This window comes from Gymnodraco acuticeps, unplaced genomic scaffold, assembly GCF_902827175.1.
Source record: "Gymnodraco acuticeps unplaced genomic scaffold, fGymAcu1.1, whole genome shotgun sequence".
NCBI lineage: Eukaryota > Metazoa > Chordata > Actinopteri > Perciformes > Bathydraconidae > Gymnodraco > Gymnodraco acuticeps.
The window spans coordinates 558,566-575,651 of record NW_022989985.1 but is presented as its reverse complement, the minus strand read 5'-3'; the positions used below and the strand labels follow the sequence as shown (position 1 = coordinate 575,651).

General features: G+C 38.9%; 1 protein-coding gene across 2 annotated transcripts; it reads right to left on the bottom strand.

The window, feature by feature from the left end:
* Positions 1-1,129: 1,129 nt before the first annotated feature.
* LOC117543929 (leucine-rich repeat-containing protein 43-like) lies at positions 1,130-15,808 on the bottom strand. Of its 2 annotated transcripts, XM_034212593.1 has the most exons (14): positions 15,682-15,808; positions 14,391-14,603; positions 13,664-13,774; positions 13,355-13,494; positions 11,212-11,450; positions 10,952-11,112; positions 10,400-10,562; positions 9,875-10,014; positions 9,705-9,794; positions 8,393-8,611; positions 8,098-8,197; positions 5,300-7,412; positions 4,109-4,558; positions 1,130-3,546 (listed from the first exon to the last, which is right to left on the bottom strand). In XM_034212593.1, the coding sequence occupies exons 1-12, from the start codon at positions 15,766-15,768 to the stop codon at positions 7,276-7,278; spliced, it is 1,800 nt and encodes a 599-aa protein (XP_034068484.1). In that variant the 5' UTR covers positions 15,769-15,808; the 3' UTR covers positions 1,130-3,546; positions 4,109-4,558; positions 5,300-7,275. The 2 variants fall into 2 exon arrangements, 1 of the variants encoding a protein (XP_034068484.1); XR_004568617.1 differs by lacking the exons at positions 8,393-8,611; positions 9,705-9,794; positions 9,875-10,014; ... (5 more) ...; positions 14,391-14,603; positions 15,682-15,808 and having other exon boundaries at positions 1,130-3,569; positions 8,098-8,199.
* Between the last annotated feature and the right edge of the window lie 1,278 nt (positions 15,809-17,086).

Here is a 17,086-nt window from a genome sequence, read left to right as displayed (position 1 = left end):
AAACAGAGTGAAATCATTGCACTATTGCAAACATGTGTCCAGGAACTAAATGGAATATCTCACACTGATCGAGAAACATATCCTCTAACATGATGAGCTGCTGCCCCCTGCTGTAACACTGCAGGCATGAACATCTTCAAATCCTCCCATCCATATGTGTGACAACGGCTAGCTAGGACAGCATTGGTGTTTTTTGAGAGTTTTTCATTCAGGGGCAGCAGTCACACACACACACACACACACACACACACACACACACACACACACACACACATGCAGTAACAAAGTACATTAAGTAATGTACTTTACTTGTGTATTTTCATTTCCTTCTAATTTACACTTATACTACAATTCAGAGGCACAATATTGTTGTTTTTTCTCCTCATTACATGCATAATGTATGCTGTTACATTTCAGATAAATGACACAAAATATAATCAACAGATAATTCATCATTTATTTTTAAGATTAAGACACTTTGGATGCCTTGGTGAGATTTACAAGCTAACAGCTTACTATCTGCAACATTAAAGCTCGATACACAACATTGCATTAATAATATAATTAAAAATATTCTGAAATGAGCCATTAAGTACTTTTACTTTTTGGACTTTAAGTACATTTTGATGCCAATATTAAAATATGAATGCATTACTTTAAAGAAGTATTTTATTTATTACTGTTCAGACGCTGCTCTTCACCTATAATCATGAAAAGGTATAAATCAAAGTGATAAATCCAAACGTTCATAGCTTTGGAGCAAAACAAAAAGCACTCTGAAAACATTGGTGTTATTGATCAATTGCACTGATATTATAGTTGAAATGAATGTATTCTGCAGGCCTCTGCATGTGCTGAACGTGCTGCGACAGTAATAATGCTTCAGTGTGATTACAGCAATCAAGAGAGTAAAGGTGTTGTTTCGAATAATGGCACTCCTGGAGTTGGCACCATAAAAATAAAAAACCTTGTAATTTCCTGGCTGCGCTCAGAGAACATGATCTTTGACAAGAATCCACCGTTCCTTCTGTTATACTTGGCTGTTGTGAACAGTTTGCATGGTTGCCTTGATGGGATCTTAGGAATGTTCATGTTGTACATTTCAAGTAAGTAGTTGAGAAAAAAGACAAAACATGTGAACATTTTTATTACAATGAAATACAGCTAAGACGACTGTTAAAGAGTCAAAGTACAAAAATAGGTGTGCACATTGAAATGATTGTTCTTTACATTCATTATATTTCAACATTTAAGGTGTGTTTTTGAAGGTATCCTGGTGCTCGGTGGAAAGAGAAACTGTGGATACATTTAACTGCTCTATACAGATAATATGCTTTGGTATTGTAAAGTGTTTAAGAGAACACACACACATACACACACACACACACACACACTATTGTCTTTGCTCTCTCTCACACAGACAGGCACATTCAACTTTTTGAAACTTTATTTCGTTAGTACATTCAGTAAGTGATGCAACTCCTCAAAATCAGGGCGCTTCACTAATTCTGAGTGTTTTTAGTTAGTTTTTGTTAGGTTATTAGTTTATTAGTGGGTTAGTATGTTAGTTTGCAGAGAGCTAAGGAAAGCTCTTTGGTTAGTAAATGTTAATATAACTTAGAGGTTAGTAGCTTGTGTTTATAAGGATTTCTGTAGAGCATGTCACCGCCACGGTTAGAATTATATAGTTCCCATTGCTAAAAAGCATACACTCATGGCACTCAGAAATGTTTTGGATAGAAGTTTCTGTGTAAAATAATTGAGCAAAAATCACTTAAACCATGAGGCATGCTTTTATATAATTAAAGATTAACAAAAGTCATTTGATCACAGATTAGAGAGAATTATTAGTGAGAAATAACACAGATGTTAGTAAGAGCAACCGGTGGGCCTTTATCACCTCACCACAGTTAGTATCCACACCATAATAAGTTAGTATGAGGTTTGCTAAGCCTGCTGTAACAGCAATACAGGCACTCACCTGCGAGGGTTGACCACACAGCGCACAGACCGTCTCTGCAGATGTGAATTTAGCCTGTGAAGCGTGGCGATGCATTTTTGGGAATCAGATCATAATCAGTGTTGTGAGGAATCTTCTAACGTATGTGGTCAACCCAGTTTGATATCCGCAGCTGTTTCTGCTCCTCTTTTTATCTACTGGTTAATAACATTTCTCTTCCCAAGTCCTGAAACCCTTCTTGACATGCTCACTTTAACAGTTTTTCATTGATTTTCCCCCTTTATCTGATTTCAAGAAGAAGGATTGCAGGATCATGAGAGAGGAGTGTGTGCATCGGACTGCGGGCATAAAGCAGAGGGTTAGTCAGTGAGTTAGGAAGAACAAGGCCAGCCATGAGCATTCAGAGTACGTGTTAGTAATCACCCGATTGTTAGCAGATATTAGTATTGTTAGATATTAGTCAGATACTGTTAGTATAATCCAGACATGGGTAAAAAGCTATTTGCACAAAATTATTAGCATTTGCTGTAATTTGCTGGAGTATCAGATGATGGGGTTGGAGGCATCGGGACAGTTTAATTAACGCTAGCATACACCATTTCGAAAACTACACACCATTAATTTCCAGCGACATTCCTGCAATTATCTAAATCACAAGAACCCCCACCTAACTGGTACTGCAAATATGTCGTAACAAATGCCAAGAATCATTTGTAAATACTTTTTTATCCTTTGTCCGGTACATCCATTGTGTTTAAAGAAGAATTTCAGGCATGTTAAAGTCTGTGCAGCGATTGTAAACCACTGAAAAGCAGCTAGTAGCTTCAGGCCCATTACAAACGTGTTTCATCAGACTGACACATGCACACATAGGAATAGAGCACATGCACAGACACAACCACACACACACCCACGTGCTACAGCAGAAATACGCATTATATGCACTGAATACAGTACAATAAAAGAAGCTGACATCACACATAATAAGGGTGTTTCAAGACAAACAAAGAACATATTGTCAAAATGTGAGTCATTCTCACACCGAAGCAGATTTTTTCCCGTAAATTATTAAAGGCTTTGCCGTTTTGGATCTGGCATAGAAACATGCAAGCTTTGGTGAGAAGATAACACACTGCTTCTTGTGAATTTAATACGAAGAGAAGAGAAGAAGTGTTGGACAGAATAAAGAGAAAACGAGTAAAGAGGTCACTGCACACGGCAGCTTAGGAAAAAAAAGCAAGTGAGATGTTCAGTGGCTGCAGTGTTTTTTATCAGGCCAAAAATAAAAACATGAGTGGGGGTGGATGAAGCTATATTAGTATTACTCACAGCTCGAAAATAGGCACATTCGAGAGAAACAAGAATGAACACTGCAGCAAATTATTTTGGACTCAAAACACCACCCCTGCTAAATCTGATCATGCTGACAGTGACTACAAAGCACTGGTGGCATTTTTAACTCTTCAAAGCCTTTTTTACTGATACACAAAAGCTGCGGAAGTCGTCTCTCAGTAGGGGAACACGAGGACACGGATCCTCTCCTTCTGAGGGACCAGAAGATCAGTGAAGGCCCCGTGCATCGGTCACTGCAGGTGAAACGATACGACAGCTGTTAAAGGATGAAATACAGACGTGATGTACAGATTTCCTTACAGCTTAAACACATTCCTGTTGGACTCTTTTACAAGATTACCAAAGACATATATATATTTGTATCCAGGTCCAACAAACGTTTTATTTCTATGATAATCCTACATAATGTTGAAAAAGCAATCTGAAAAGCTGATTAAGCTAAATCTGATCATGGTATCCACGTTCAGGTTAGTGTACCCGCCCTCTTTACTGTAATCCTCAAAAAAAAGGATAGCAGCATATTGCGGAAAATATGGCAGAGATTTAACACATAACTAATCTCCCATGTTCTATCTGCTCTCCATTTATCTGCACTCTCAGCCAGCAGAGGCTTAACACACACACACACAGGGACACATCCAGTATGTGGGCAAAAGGCAAGATAAGAGTCTGTAAAAATGTGCTCTGCAGTTTATATTCATCTAGACCCATATAACAAGTCACAGGGCAGAGAGTAAAGTGAATATGAGGGGGATAAAAGTCACAGCGGTGTAAATCTACTGACAGAACCTGTACCGGTGTGTGTGCAGCGCTGCAGAGGGGCGACGGAGCCATGTCGCTCGCGATGTCCAGAGCAAGCCAGGTCTGCTTTTTCGTCAACGTAACTAGAGAGGAACACACAACACAAAGCAGCAGAAAAGTGGGACACAACTCAACTGTCCTCCTGAGAAACCCCAGGGATTATTTGTTTATTCTTATATTGTTCCTGACTGAAGTACACCCACTGCTAAAACAGTCAAAGTATCCGTTATCTAACTGACTGACTAAGGCTATTCAATTATTCATCTGATATTGTGTGTCGTTAAGAGCTATCCTGACTCATGCTTTCTGAATAAGTATATAATAAAGCCTGTACACATAACCTGTCCGGTTGTTGGTTCCCATGTGGATCCTCCCTGTTTCCCACCGGTGACATGTCAGCAGCTCTGCAGATGAATCCAGTGACACCGACAACAGGGGTTGTACCTGGAAAATAAAATTGTACGTATTGAATAAATGTGTGAAACATTTTGCAAATTTTAATAATGGTGTACTGTGGTGTCTATTATCTATGTTTTGTGTTGTCTGTTTGTAGGCCATCGTATTGCCTAAGGAAATGGATTTGTCTTTGCTCAAAATAAAGACGTTCAATCTATCCATATATCTATCTGTCCATCTATATCTATCTAATCAGAAATGTCTGTAAGTTGATTTTGATTTTGATTATGCTGTTGCATTTCATTCATATTTTTTTGTTAATTTGTCCAAGTTGCCCTTTAGAACAAAAATAAATACACACATTCATAACCTGAGACCATAGCTTAGGTTTAAGTTAAATGTGACACATTTTTTTTCCTAGCAGTGCAAATATAATAAATGTACATTGGCTGCACAGAAACTGTCCTTCTTAGGATAAAGACTATGGAGGCGATTCAGTATACTGTAACACTTTCTACAGCAACTTATTGTCAGACATTATATAAATCTTCATTATGTGGTATGTGTCTTCCAGAAATCGATTTTTCTATAAATAATCACATTCTAATATCCATAAACCATTCAAGGAAGACAGGTTGAGGAAAGACAGACCAGGCCCGCCTCTGCAGGAAATTAAATGAGTCCATGTTTATCTAACTTAACAGCAAATGCATCTGATTGAACTAGTTTAAACAGCGAAATAAAACGTCGAGTGTGAAAACAGAAACAGGAGGGTCTTTGTGTTCCTACCAGTGTTCTCGGGTCTCCACATGCACCTGTCCCGCAGCATCAAACGGTGCGAAAAGATCACTTCTTCTTTTTCTTCCTCCTCTTCCATGCTGAGGGCCAAGCGCCAGATACTGCAAATCCACGCCGTGTGTGTGCAGCGGTTAGCCCGCAGTGAGAGGCAGCTCGCCCCCCGGACCTCTTCACGATACGGACTAACACAAGAACAGAGCTTCGTCTACATGGCTGCCGAGACGAGCAGATGTGGGAGTGCCAACAACAGCTGCGCACTGACGGCAGACCAGTCCGGGGAAAACAGGATAAAGTGCGAGACGGAAGCCCCGGGACAAAGGAAATGGATGGGAGGTATTAGAGCGAACAGAGACGTCTTTGAGTGAGAGGGTCCGCACAGACCTGAATTAATCATTAGGCTCGCTCTCCAGCTGCTGCCACAGGTTTAGGGTCTTTTGTATGCGCACCCTTCATCCACCATCTGTGTTTCCTGGGCAACAGAGGACTGCCTGAAGGCAACACCGCCTAGTAGCCTACACAGCAGCCACCTCATGCCAAAATACACTATTCTGCTGTATTACACTTAAAAGAGAGATACTCTAGGTTTATGGTTTGTATAGCCTACGTCTAAAATGTCCTGATTTACTTATATCTCTGTTCAAGCATTTATTTTTATTTTACTCAAGCAGCACAAAAACACACAATGACAATACGCAGCTGTGCTATGATGATGAATTGTAATTACATTACAAGTTGATTTAATGGTTTATTTAACATTCAAATGACAGCCTTATTGTTTGCATTGTGATGTGTACGCTTAATTTTTGCATTTTAGAGTGTCTTTTATATAAATATTACTTTGCCATATCTGTACAGTAATTGTGGTTTCTTGTTTTATGATTAAAAAAATCTTTGCAAGGTTGTGATTGTATTGTTTTATATAAATATGTGTAATAAATATAAATAAAGTAATTGTTATGAAAATAATAATATATATGTAGTTGTATTTTTATATATTTTTTAAATATACTATACAATGACTTTTTTCATAACATTAGAGTTTGCACAAAATGAATTCAAGCAAGTCAAGATTTGAGAGCATGCATGGACAGATGGCAGAAAGATCTGCAAACTTCAATGTATTCTTATATTCATGTGTTGTACAACTAGCTTTAACAGGAAATCCCTGTTGAAGCCCATATGTAGCAAAATGTCCTTTGTGCAGTTTGTGAGGAGCTCTAGATAAAACAGCGGACCTTGCAGGGAAATTTCTTACATTGCAGTGTCTAACAGGATGTCACTTCTAGGTCAAAAAGTCCTGCTTTCGTTTTGACTGTGCATGCAAAGGAATATGTCTGACCTGAAAGGCCAACTTTGAAGATGTGAGAAAAGAAAACACATTTCTGTTGACACATTTCTTCTTGCAGGTTCAAACCATCTGTCATGCTTTCATACTCGATTTGAACTTAAACCAGAATTGTGTCTTGGATCTTGACTAGTGCTCAAATTGAACTTTTGCTTGTATTAGTGTTTAAATTCAATGTGACATCAACTTTTATCTTAAAATTATGTTTATAAGTAGGGCTGCAATTGCCAATTATTTTCCTTATCCTTTGATCTGCTGATTGTTAGTTGACCACATTTTCTTGAATAATCGGTTATCAAGAAAGTTGCCAATTATTTTCCTGCTGTTCGACTAATCATTGCAGAAAATTGTTATGTTATTTCGGTATTGAAAAGCGTTGTCTCTCAGTTGAAGTAGGCTACTGTCTTTGTGACTTGAATGAGAGAAACAAATCAAATATTCAACTATCTGCATATTTACCATCAGCAGTAATGAGGGGACGCAGTGAGGAACGTAAGAAAAGTTAAATATATTGTCATACTTAAACTAAGCTAGGCCTGAAACCTACAGTAACCTGCTGGTTCATAGCGTACAGTAGGTCAAACTCTAAATAAGAAAGTAAGCCTGGCTGCCAATCATGTTTTTATGAGTGCTGGTGTGGGAGAAGGAGATAATGAGCTTCAGACGCAGACTGCCATTTCTCCAGCTCCACCTTTAACTCCACGGTCACCGGCTCCAGATGCACTTCCATCTCGCAGTCCTTCGTTTCCATTACTTTGCCTACAAAACAAACAGGAGTCATGATTATGATTTAAGCAGACTGAAAAGAAAAGTTTACATCCATCAAAAAACATCCCTTTGAAAATGTCCTTTACATTGGACAGCAAATATGGAAAGGGAGTAAGGAAATCCTCTTTAATCGTCACATAGGGGCATGTACACAACACCGCACACACAGTGACATTTTTCTCTCTGCACTTAACCATTGCTAGTATGAGGATGTGTTTGGGAGCTATTATAAAGCACCCTGGTACTGTGCCTTGCTCAAGGGCACCTGGACAAGGCCCCTAATGCAAACTAGCACCTCTCAAAGTAACGATCCACAGTCGGGACTTAATAATATTTATAATAGAATGTATTTATATGGCACTTTTGTCTGAATCAAAGTCGCTTTACAATATTATGTAAGGGAGGTTTGGGGCGGAGGGAGAACAAACAAAAACGTTTACCGGGCATGGATTGATGGGGGGGGGGGGCTATGGGTAGGCAGAGGAGAAGAGATGAGTTTTGAGGTGGGACTGGAAGTGTGTGAGGTACTAAGTCACGGAGAGCTTGGGGACTTGGGGTCTCCTGTGGGATTTTAAACCCTTGTTTCAATTATGTCAGGATGTTTTTAAATAAATAATCTCTGTACTTGGTTTTACAGTGTGAGAAGTAATCTGATAATGTAATGGGGATGTTCAACCTTTTGAAGCTGCTGTATTCTTCTGTTTAGAGCCGCTGTCCGCTCCCCGCTTTGGTTCCTTCTCCTTCTTCTTGTCCTCTTTGAGTTTCTTTCCCAGATCCTAAAGATGAGAGAAAACATATCCCACATAAAATACTGTAAATCTCCACGTCGGTTCGATACTTTATAATCCTGAAGCTAGTTTTTAATCTATCCTGTCTCGATATTTCCAGACTTCAATTTGACTCCTTGTAATTCCTCTGAAATAGACCAGATAGTTGAACCATTTCAGCAGCTGCTCAGGATGTAAACTTGCCTTTTCAAGTGTTGGCGCAGCTTCCACCTCAGTCTCAGCGTGAAGAGCACCGAAGTCACAGAGGACGTCCACCTTCCCTCCTCTCTGCACCAGGCTCTGCAGCGGGACGTGCACAGAGCCAAGGGTTCTTTGGATGGAGGCGTCCTGCACCAGCTCTAGCACAGATTTCTTCTTTTTGTCTTTAGACTTATCTTTGGTGGAACCAGATTTAATTGGAGACTATGGAGGAAACACAGACAGGAAATTATGAAAATGATATGCAGTGGAATCTGCCAAAACAGACTTGTGTGAGCTCTGGTGGATTTTCCTTTGATCTATTGATATACTGTAAGTGGAACTTCAAATGCACAACCACCTCATTAATAAAACCATGATACGGAGACAGAAATGTTGTCCTCAGCAGATAAACAAAAACTGAAATTACATGGGAACATTTTATCTTTTTTGAATTTAGGGTCAAATTAACCTGACCTGCTCTCTCCAAGAAGTCAAACTGCAATACCCTCACACTAGGGGTGTATACTGGTAGTGACAAAAACTGTGATATTTATAATCTTAATCAGTACTAATATCAGAATGTATCTTAGTACTGATTAAGATTATAAATATCACAGTTTTTGCAATATTATTGCATCAATCACACATAAAACTAGAATAAGAATGACAGTACACTTCCCCTTTCTGATTTCCTCTCCACCGCTAATCCTTTCTGACCCTGATTCATTTCTCTTTGAGATACACGCTGGAATTTCTTAAGGGACTGTAGAGGGTAAGATAAGGATCAGATTATCTTCCATTATGAGGTTGCTTAAGGGTATTTCAGTGGAATTGGCAGATGCCGTAGAGTCTTGGGTCAGCTGCAGATGGCCCGGAGCAAACTTAGCCACTGATTTCTGTAACAGAACTGGAACCTTCTTGTTATCGGTCAACATAAGTCTATGGAAAATCATAATCTATAATATTGAAAACATCTGTAATGATATATTTGCTTTTGGATCAATATTATGTATAATACTAATGAAAGTTACTTCAAAACAAATGCTGAACTATAACTACAATGTGATCACAGTATAATGAGATTTAGAGCAACCGAGGTGGTTTTAATAACCAGTGGTAAAAATCTAAATCTCATACAATATTGCCCGGTCAGTGTGAGCACACCGTTTCTATCTACGTGCCCCATTATGGGTATAAATAATACAGCATTTCCCTCAAATCCATACTCATTCTTTTGTATGTACGTAGTGTATATTATATAGCTTTAAGAGGTTTTCAAAGTTTTTGATTGAGTTGAATTCAAAGACAAACTCACTTCTTTCCCTTTACCGCCTTTCTTTTCTTTCACAGTCTGGCAGGGTTTGGGCCCCGGGACGTCTTCAGAGGCTGCAGGCCATGACAGAACCTAAAACGTCAGATGCCCGAAAATGAGTCCTAACACTTGTTGATGCATCTAAACATTTACCGACTGTTAACTCACGTGACCTTTTCCTCCACTATCGTCAGATAAAGGCCTTGATTGAAGAATCGTTTAAGGCCTCCCAGATCACTCATGACGTGTGTTTTTGTGTTACTGAAGTCAATGCAGTCTGACCATGTCAGCTTTGTTGTGCTGTGTCTTGTCACTGTAGAAATTAGAGAGTCCAAGTGTCACACACAGTGGGTATTGCATGTACAAAAACACACACACAAAATGTTTGTGATACATACAGCCGTTGAGTTAAGGTAAGTGATACATGATAATAACTGATAACTAATCAGTCATCCAGTTTCACTTTGTGTACAACTCTCTTCTACAGTATTTTTCTCTGAAGTTCACGGAAACTGATAAGAAAAGGTTCCTCTCATTTCCACGTGACACACTACCAAATTAAATGAATAATGACATTATTTCCAAATTCCTTGGCGCAATGCTTTTTTTGTATCATTGCGTGGAAACATATGTGTCAGCTCTCACAGCATTTATGATGTAATACAGTTTCATGCAGGAAGTCAAATGAGTTGATTTACCATGGGCAATATCATGGCAGGTTTCCTCAGAAAACACTGTCATGGCTTGTGTGTCAGGTTTGGAAGATTCTTTTTCAAAACTTTTGTTGGATTGTAGGCCGGAAGAACTGAAGCAGTCCTCTGTTATATGTGCTGCGTCAAATTTAGAATCACTGTCATTACTCTGTAAGACAGCAACACAAAAATAATTAAGTGCTTTTTAAAAGACCGTTTCTTGTCATGTTTACTTATGACATCTTTTATATTCCACAGTGTTTTATGTTTTACTTTAAATAACAACACAAAACAGGGCAAACATAAAACTGATGTTCATGCACACATATAGATTCTTAACAGTTTCTGTTGTTATGAAAGTAACTGTGTGCAATAACAATAAAGTTAAGTCTAATTTATTCGTATACCAAAAAGGGAAGTTCAATCTAACAGACATCACTATGTAACATAAACTTTAAAAGCCAACAAAAGACTCTTGAAATAGGCCTTTGAAATGTAAAGAAAATGTGAAACTTTCCCTAGAGTTCAGAATACAAAAGTAACGAAAGATTACGTCACCAGGTTAACAGTTTGATGACTGAGGAAGTCGTATGTGACAAAATAACTGTAAGCGATGACAGGGAAATCAGGAGTGTTTCCGTCCTCACTCATCAGCGGGTCTGGGATTCCCCTCATCCTGCCCACACTCACTGTGGCTGATGCCCGGTCCACTATCAGATCTGAACATATGAAAAATGAGAAAATGACAGAAATGATGATAAAAAAAGCCCCCTACATTCAGAGGACTCAGATCTACTAATAACAGCCCTCAGGCTCACCACTCTTCTTGGCCAAGCCTCTAAAGCAAAGTCTTTCCTCAGGGGAGATCCATGAGGCGTCCAGGCAGGAGAGCAGAGGGAGACTGTCCAGAGTGAAGCCTGGGTACGAGGGGACCAGAGTGAAGGGGTTCCCCTCCAGCACCAGCGTCCTGAGGCAGGGGAGCGTGCTCACAGCGCGCAGCAGGGCCTGCTGGTCCTTAAACTCACAGTGACTCAGGTCCATACATACTAGCTGTGGCCTGAGATCACAACAACAGTAATAAATTAAGAAGCGGATGGACTCTTTTTTTTTTTCTTTCTTCATTTGTAATAAAACTTGTTGCACAAATAGCCTAACAAAAAATGTAAAGCTGCTTTTGAAATGCTGTAATAAACCACTGTGTGCAGCTGGAAAATAATTGTTTCCAAAGAGCGCTCTGGTGATTTACTATCACATTTCCAAAAGAGACACATTTTTTTAATATGTTTTTTAATAACAATAATGGTTAAAATTGAAGCAAGAGACCGGATATATCTTGTCTGTTGGCCCCCTGGTAGGGAGTTCCAAAAATGCTGGAACCTACATTTCCCATAATGCAACTAGAGTATTTGATTTGATCTCCCTGCCTCCTATATGCCAACTAGTTTTAAAGGCCACCACTTTAGCTGATAATGCAGGGTATCTGTTTAATATTTAAAATATTTGCTAGAGACTCAATTTAAAATTAAATTGCAACTGTCTAAGAATCCCCCTGCCACACACAAAGGTCCATTAACAAAATAAATACAGAGATAATTAGTCTGTAAAAGTTTCTATTCATTTGGATATTTAATTGTAATCGAAACAAGTATCTAAAAGCGCAAAATCTAAACAACGTCCCATGTCATCACATTTTTATCGTCAAACTAAGATAAATAAGATGAGATAACATAAAATACACTTTATTAATCCCAAATTGGAAAATGTTTTTTGTTGCAGCAGCATGTAAGAAAAGTATTGCACATAATACAAAATAAAAAAGAGTACGACATAAACAATTATACAATATAAACATCTCAAGATAGATAAACCAGAACTAAAAGTGAAAATATAAGAAGAGATATGTAAACTATCTGACAAATAAAACACTAATATAAACTGTTATCATTGTAGTATGATGGAAAGTAGTACTTAAATGGTACTTGTGATACAAAAAACTGGACTTCATGTCTTTGTAGATAACTACAACTATTCTTAATTGATGATAAATAAGGAAAGCTTAAGAAATGCTTTGCTATGTTAAGGATGTTTTATGGAGATATGTCATTATAAAGCAATACCATTTATTCTGATGTATTTATTTTCTGAAGGAAATCAGAAAATGTTATATATTTGCTTAAAACATGAGAAAATTGCTCAATTGTGTGTAAAATACTCCAATTATAGGCTTTTGCTCTACATTGAAAGCCAGATATAATGAAGTGCATAAATGTATACTGTAATTGCCCTGGGATAAAAATGCTGAATGTAACAGGTTTTAATCGGAACGGACATTTTTGTGTTTCAGTCACAAGTTTCTGTATTTTGGCTAAACAGTTTCTTGTAGGCTTATTATAGAAATGGAGTAATGACACAAGTTATGCAAGATACTGAGACAACATCTCATAGATGTCATACTTCTTTTTAAAAACATTTTCTACCTAATCGCTGTCATCACTGTGTCACCAGCTGACCACTTTAAGAGGAAAACTACCTGGGTCACCTCATTCGGTGTCACCATTAAAAAAATGCAGGCACACTGTCATCAAATCACAATATCTGTGAAATCTAAAAAACCTTCATAACGCTCCATGACATGACATGACATCAATTCATTAGAGGTTTCTCAATACTCAAATGTCTATCCTCGACTCCTATCCTCGAGACTTGGTGCCGCCCACAGGAGATGCGAGCGGAGGAGAGAGGAGGGGAAGCAGCAGGCGGTTAGAGAAATGAGAACTCCTCTCCTCTGAGCGGTCATTTTAAAGAGACATCCATTAATGATGACAGGAGGCACAGCAGCACTCTGTCTGATGGACAGATGTGTTCAACCCGGTTGTGGTTTACCTCATAAATAACCAGCAACTTCCTGCGTGCGTGCGTGCATGTGTGCATGCTTGCTTGCGTGCGTGTGTGAGAACTAACCAGTGTCTTCCTGTAAGATAACAGATATCATCATCAGAGCCCAGACAGTTTGAGCCGAGGCCGAGGTACTCTAGGTGAGGAGGCAGGCGGTGGGTGAGACTGTTTAGTGCAGACAGCCGGTTGGCACGTAACTCCAAAATCTGTGTAAGCACAAGTTTTGCAATCAGAGTTAATCATCTCCACATCAGAACGCCTGCTACACTGATGTGTAAGTGTCATTTTCAGTGAGATACCTCAACGGAAGAAAAGCTTTTCTACTCTGTTTCAAATATTCAATCAAACTGTGGGACCTTTGCAGAGGACACTCACCTTCAAAGTGCTGGGTAGGTTTTCTGCAGGTATTTCTGAAATGTTGTTGGAACTCAGCACCAATTCCTCCAGCTTTGAGAACTTTAACAGCCCATCGTCAATGACTGATACCTGAACACAACACAGGCAAAACGTCAAGTTGAGACCAAAATGAAGTTTTAGTTTGAAGTTGGGCGTAGTCCCAGTAAAGGGTGCAAAGGGGGAAATAGACCCCCCCCCTCCTCTGACTTAACATCCCTAAGTTTAAGAGTCTCAAAACTTTACAACTGTGTACCTGAGATCAAAATGAAGGCTGAGGTCCAAGCAGGAGTGGTATCACTTTTCACCCCTCTCCTGATTTGAAACCACGGCCTTATTTGATCCAATCGCAAGATGGATTCTATTTTGATATAGTGTTGCTTTTGTTAAACATGGCCCCTATTGACTTTAAGTTATTAAGACCTTTTTCCCTTTTGGGGATTTTTTGTCATCGGGAAGGCAGGCAAGGAAATCAGATGTCTTTTCCATGAATTAAAGGTAACAGGGTGAGTAATTTGGTACAGCTACAAAGGGTGGTCAAAGAGTTGTCAGAATCAGCTCATATAAGCTGCTGATGAGTTGAGATTGTTCCAGTGTTGGAGCTTGAATAGTAAAGGCATGATTCCACATGGTTTAAGGAGATGGAGGTCCTATTAACAACATTAGACTATTTGATCTGAGTGAGGTGGAGATACATCAGTACACCCACTCCATTGTCCACAATGCGAAGTGTAGTAAAGTAGTTGTAGATGAAGTCTGCTTGCAGGCGTTCATGTTGGAGCACAGCCAGCTGTCTGAGGGCCGAGGCCTGGGGGCTCCAGGCTTCATCCAGCCGCCACGGAGAGTGAGGGCAGGTCAGCAGGTCGAGGAGGGCGTCTGTCTCCTCCGTCCCTGCTTCTTCTGTACTATCTCTGCTCTTTCTCTGGAAACATATTCACACTGTTTATCAATGTCCTCCTGTATAAAGAAACTAGCTACTGTATGCAGTTTTGATATTGCAGGAAAGGCTAAAAGCTTTAACAAATAGACAAAACAATGAAACTTCCCCATTTGATTTTCTGTTGAATTATGCAAATGATTCGTTTCTAGAGCATACGGCCATTTTATCAGAATATAAGAAAAAACCAGTCTTTAAAGACCTTCAGAATATAGACAGGAATAAAACTGCATTATTTGTGTAGGAGCTTCTGAGACTTCTGGCTCAAAGTATGAGAACTATTTTTGATAGCCTTCAAACATGTTTTCCATACAGTTGGCATAACACTACAGGTAAATAGAATGAAAGGTTAACTAATAGATATCGCTTTGAAACTTACCCAGTTGATTAAAAATACATTTTTCTTTGTAATAAAAGTTTTCTGGAATGTAATGTTTAATGTTGAACATGCAAACAAAGCATTATCCTATGCTCAGTTTTAGTGAATAAGGAGAATTCAAAAGGTCAAAGTGAAGCACAATAAACACACTTAAAGAGGCCCTATTATGCATTTTTGGGTTTCCCTTTCCTGTAATGTGTTATTTAGGTTTTGTGCATGTAAATGGTCTGCAAAGGCCAAAATACTAAAGTTCCCTCAAGAGTTTCTCTCCCACACACTCCCCCTCTGCCCGAAACGCCTCCATTGGACTCCACTACATAGTGACATCACTATGTAACACTCACACTTCTATTGGCTAGCGCTCCAACACATTGGACGTGATTGGCTAACGGCCCCTACACACGGCGGCGTGCGTTGAAGCTTCAACGCTTCTGCCCATTCACTTTGAAGGGGTAACTGCATTGTGGGAGCAAAGCGTTGCTCGCTTCAAAAGTAGAGCAATGTTCTACTTTGTTCTACATCATATGTCCTCTTTAATGTGTATTTTGGGTGTTTTCTCTCCATAAGTTGTAATGAAAACATGTTATGGAAGCAAAAAAGCCCCTAAACCCCTGAAAAGACATGATGATTTTTTGAAGACAACCTGTTAAACCCTACAACCAATTTAAAAAAGGAAAAACTCACCCAGGTGCCATATCCACATGGAAAGTCATTTAGACATAGGCGGCGAATCTGCTTCTCCAACACAGCAGAAAGTTTCTTTGAGCTCATGGCTGTTACGACTTGTTAACATATATCATGTATTTGTAAGAAGAAACACATTAGGTAAAGTAATTTTTTTCTCAGGTCAGTCTTTCAGGTAATAGCCCCATGTGTTTATTTACAAATGGCGGCCGGTTGCCCAGCAACAGCTTGTGCTCCCTGCATGGAGTCAGGACTTCAGAGTAAAGCTGGAGCAGATATTAGTTTGGGGGGAGGGTGTTTTTGACAAAACTCTGAAGTGACTTAGTATAATTAAACAAATTCAAGACAAAAAAAGGAGATGATTCTCTTCAAGAAATTGCTGTTGCATAATGTAAAAATAAAACGGTTGACTGAATTGTATTGTAATTTAATAGTGATTTTATTCATAAAGCACTTTTTAAATGTCATTTACACATTGCTTCACATCACATTTGTTAAGAATAACATTAATCCACACATGAAAACAGACACAAACAAGTGTGCACGTGTAGCTTAATTACAAACCATGCTGGTTTAACAGTGCACAACCTCACTGGTGATAATGGCACCACATCAAAAATACCTAGAATACTCCTGCTACTGTTTTTTTTTTAACTGAACATCAAATGTATAGATCATTATTTTGCAGTTTGCATTGCCACCCAACACAACACTACACCACTGTGGTGAGCAATGCCCCAGAACAGCAACATGGAAACCTACAGATTGTTCAGAAGATACCACAACTAAAGCGTCATTCACACTATGATTCCATATGAGCAACAAAAAAAATCCCATGTTTAGATATAAAAACCCAGTGTGTGCCAGCTTAAGAACATTAATTCAACAGCAAAAAGAAAAAGTCCCACCATGCCTGTTGGTAAAGGTAAGCTGTTTTTACATGACAATTACATTGATTTGGTCTAATTTAAGTTGCATTGGTTATTATGTTGTGATTTCAGGAATATTGTTTGATTGACTATAACAACCTCTTAAGCAAACTACCAAATCTGAAATAAGCTGTTATCATTAAAAAATAATCTCTCTGTCTCATCCTGTTTTGACACTGTGATGATGATACTTGTGACACTTGATAAAGCACCCGGTTTATTGTTATGCAAATCCCAGCATCATACTTGTTTGTGTGTGACCTCCTGTAGAGCTCCTGCTTTGCTGCATCCTGATGATGCACGTCTCTCTTATGATCTCCAACCCAACACCAAGGCCTCTTCTTAAGTATTACTTTTTGGAACTGCAGACATCGTCTGTAACATGTAATCTACGGAAAGCAGAAAACGAATACGTGAGTAAACGCATCCTACTTTATGAAGTGCATTAAGAGTGACGCCGTTTTTTTCGCATATAT

Coding starts and splice junctions, on each gene's coding strand:
- LOC117543929 (XM_034212593.1), bottom strand. CDS start 15,768: ATGAGCTCAAAGAAACTTTCTGCTGTGTTGGAGAAGCAGATTCGCCGC. Junction 11,113..11,211: donor AGGCTTGGCCAAGAAGAGTG/GTGAGCCTGAGG, acceptor TCATATGTTCAG/ATCTGATAGTGGACCGGGCA. Junction 8,198..8,392: donor CTGCGCCAACACTTGAAAAG/GCAAGTTTACAT, acceptor TCTCATCTTTAG/GATCTGGGAAAGAAACTCAA.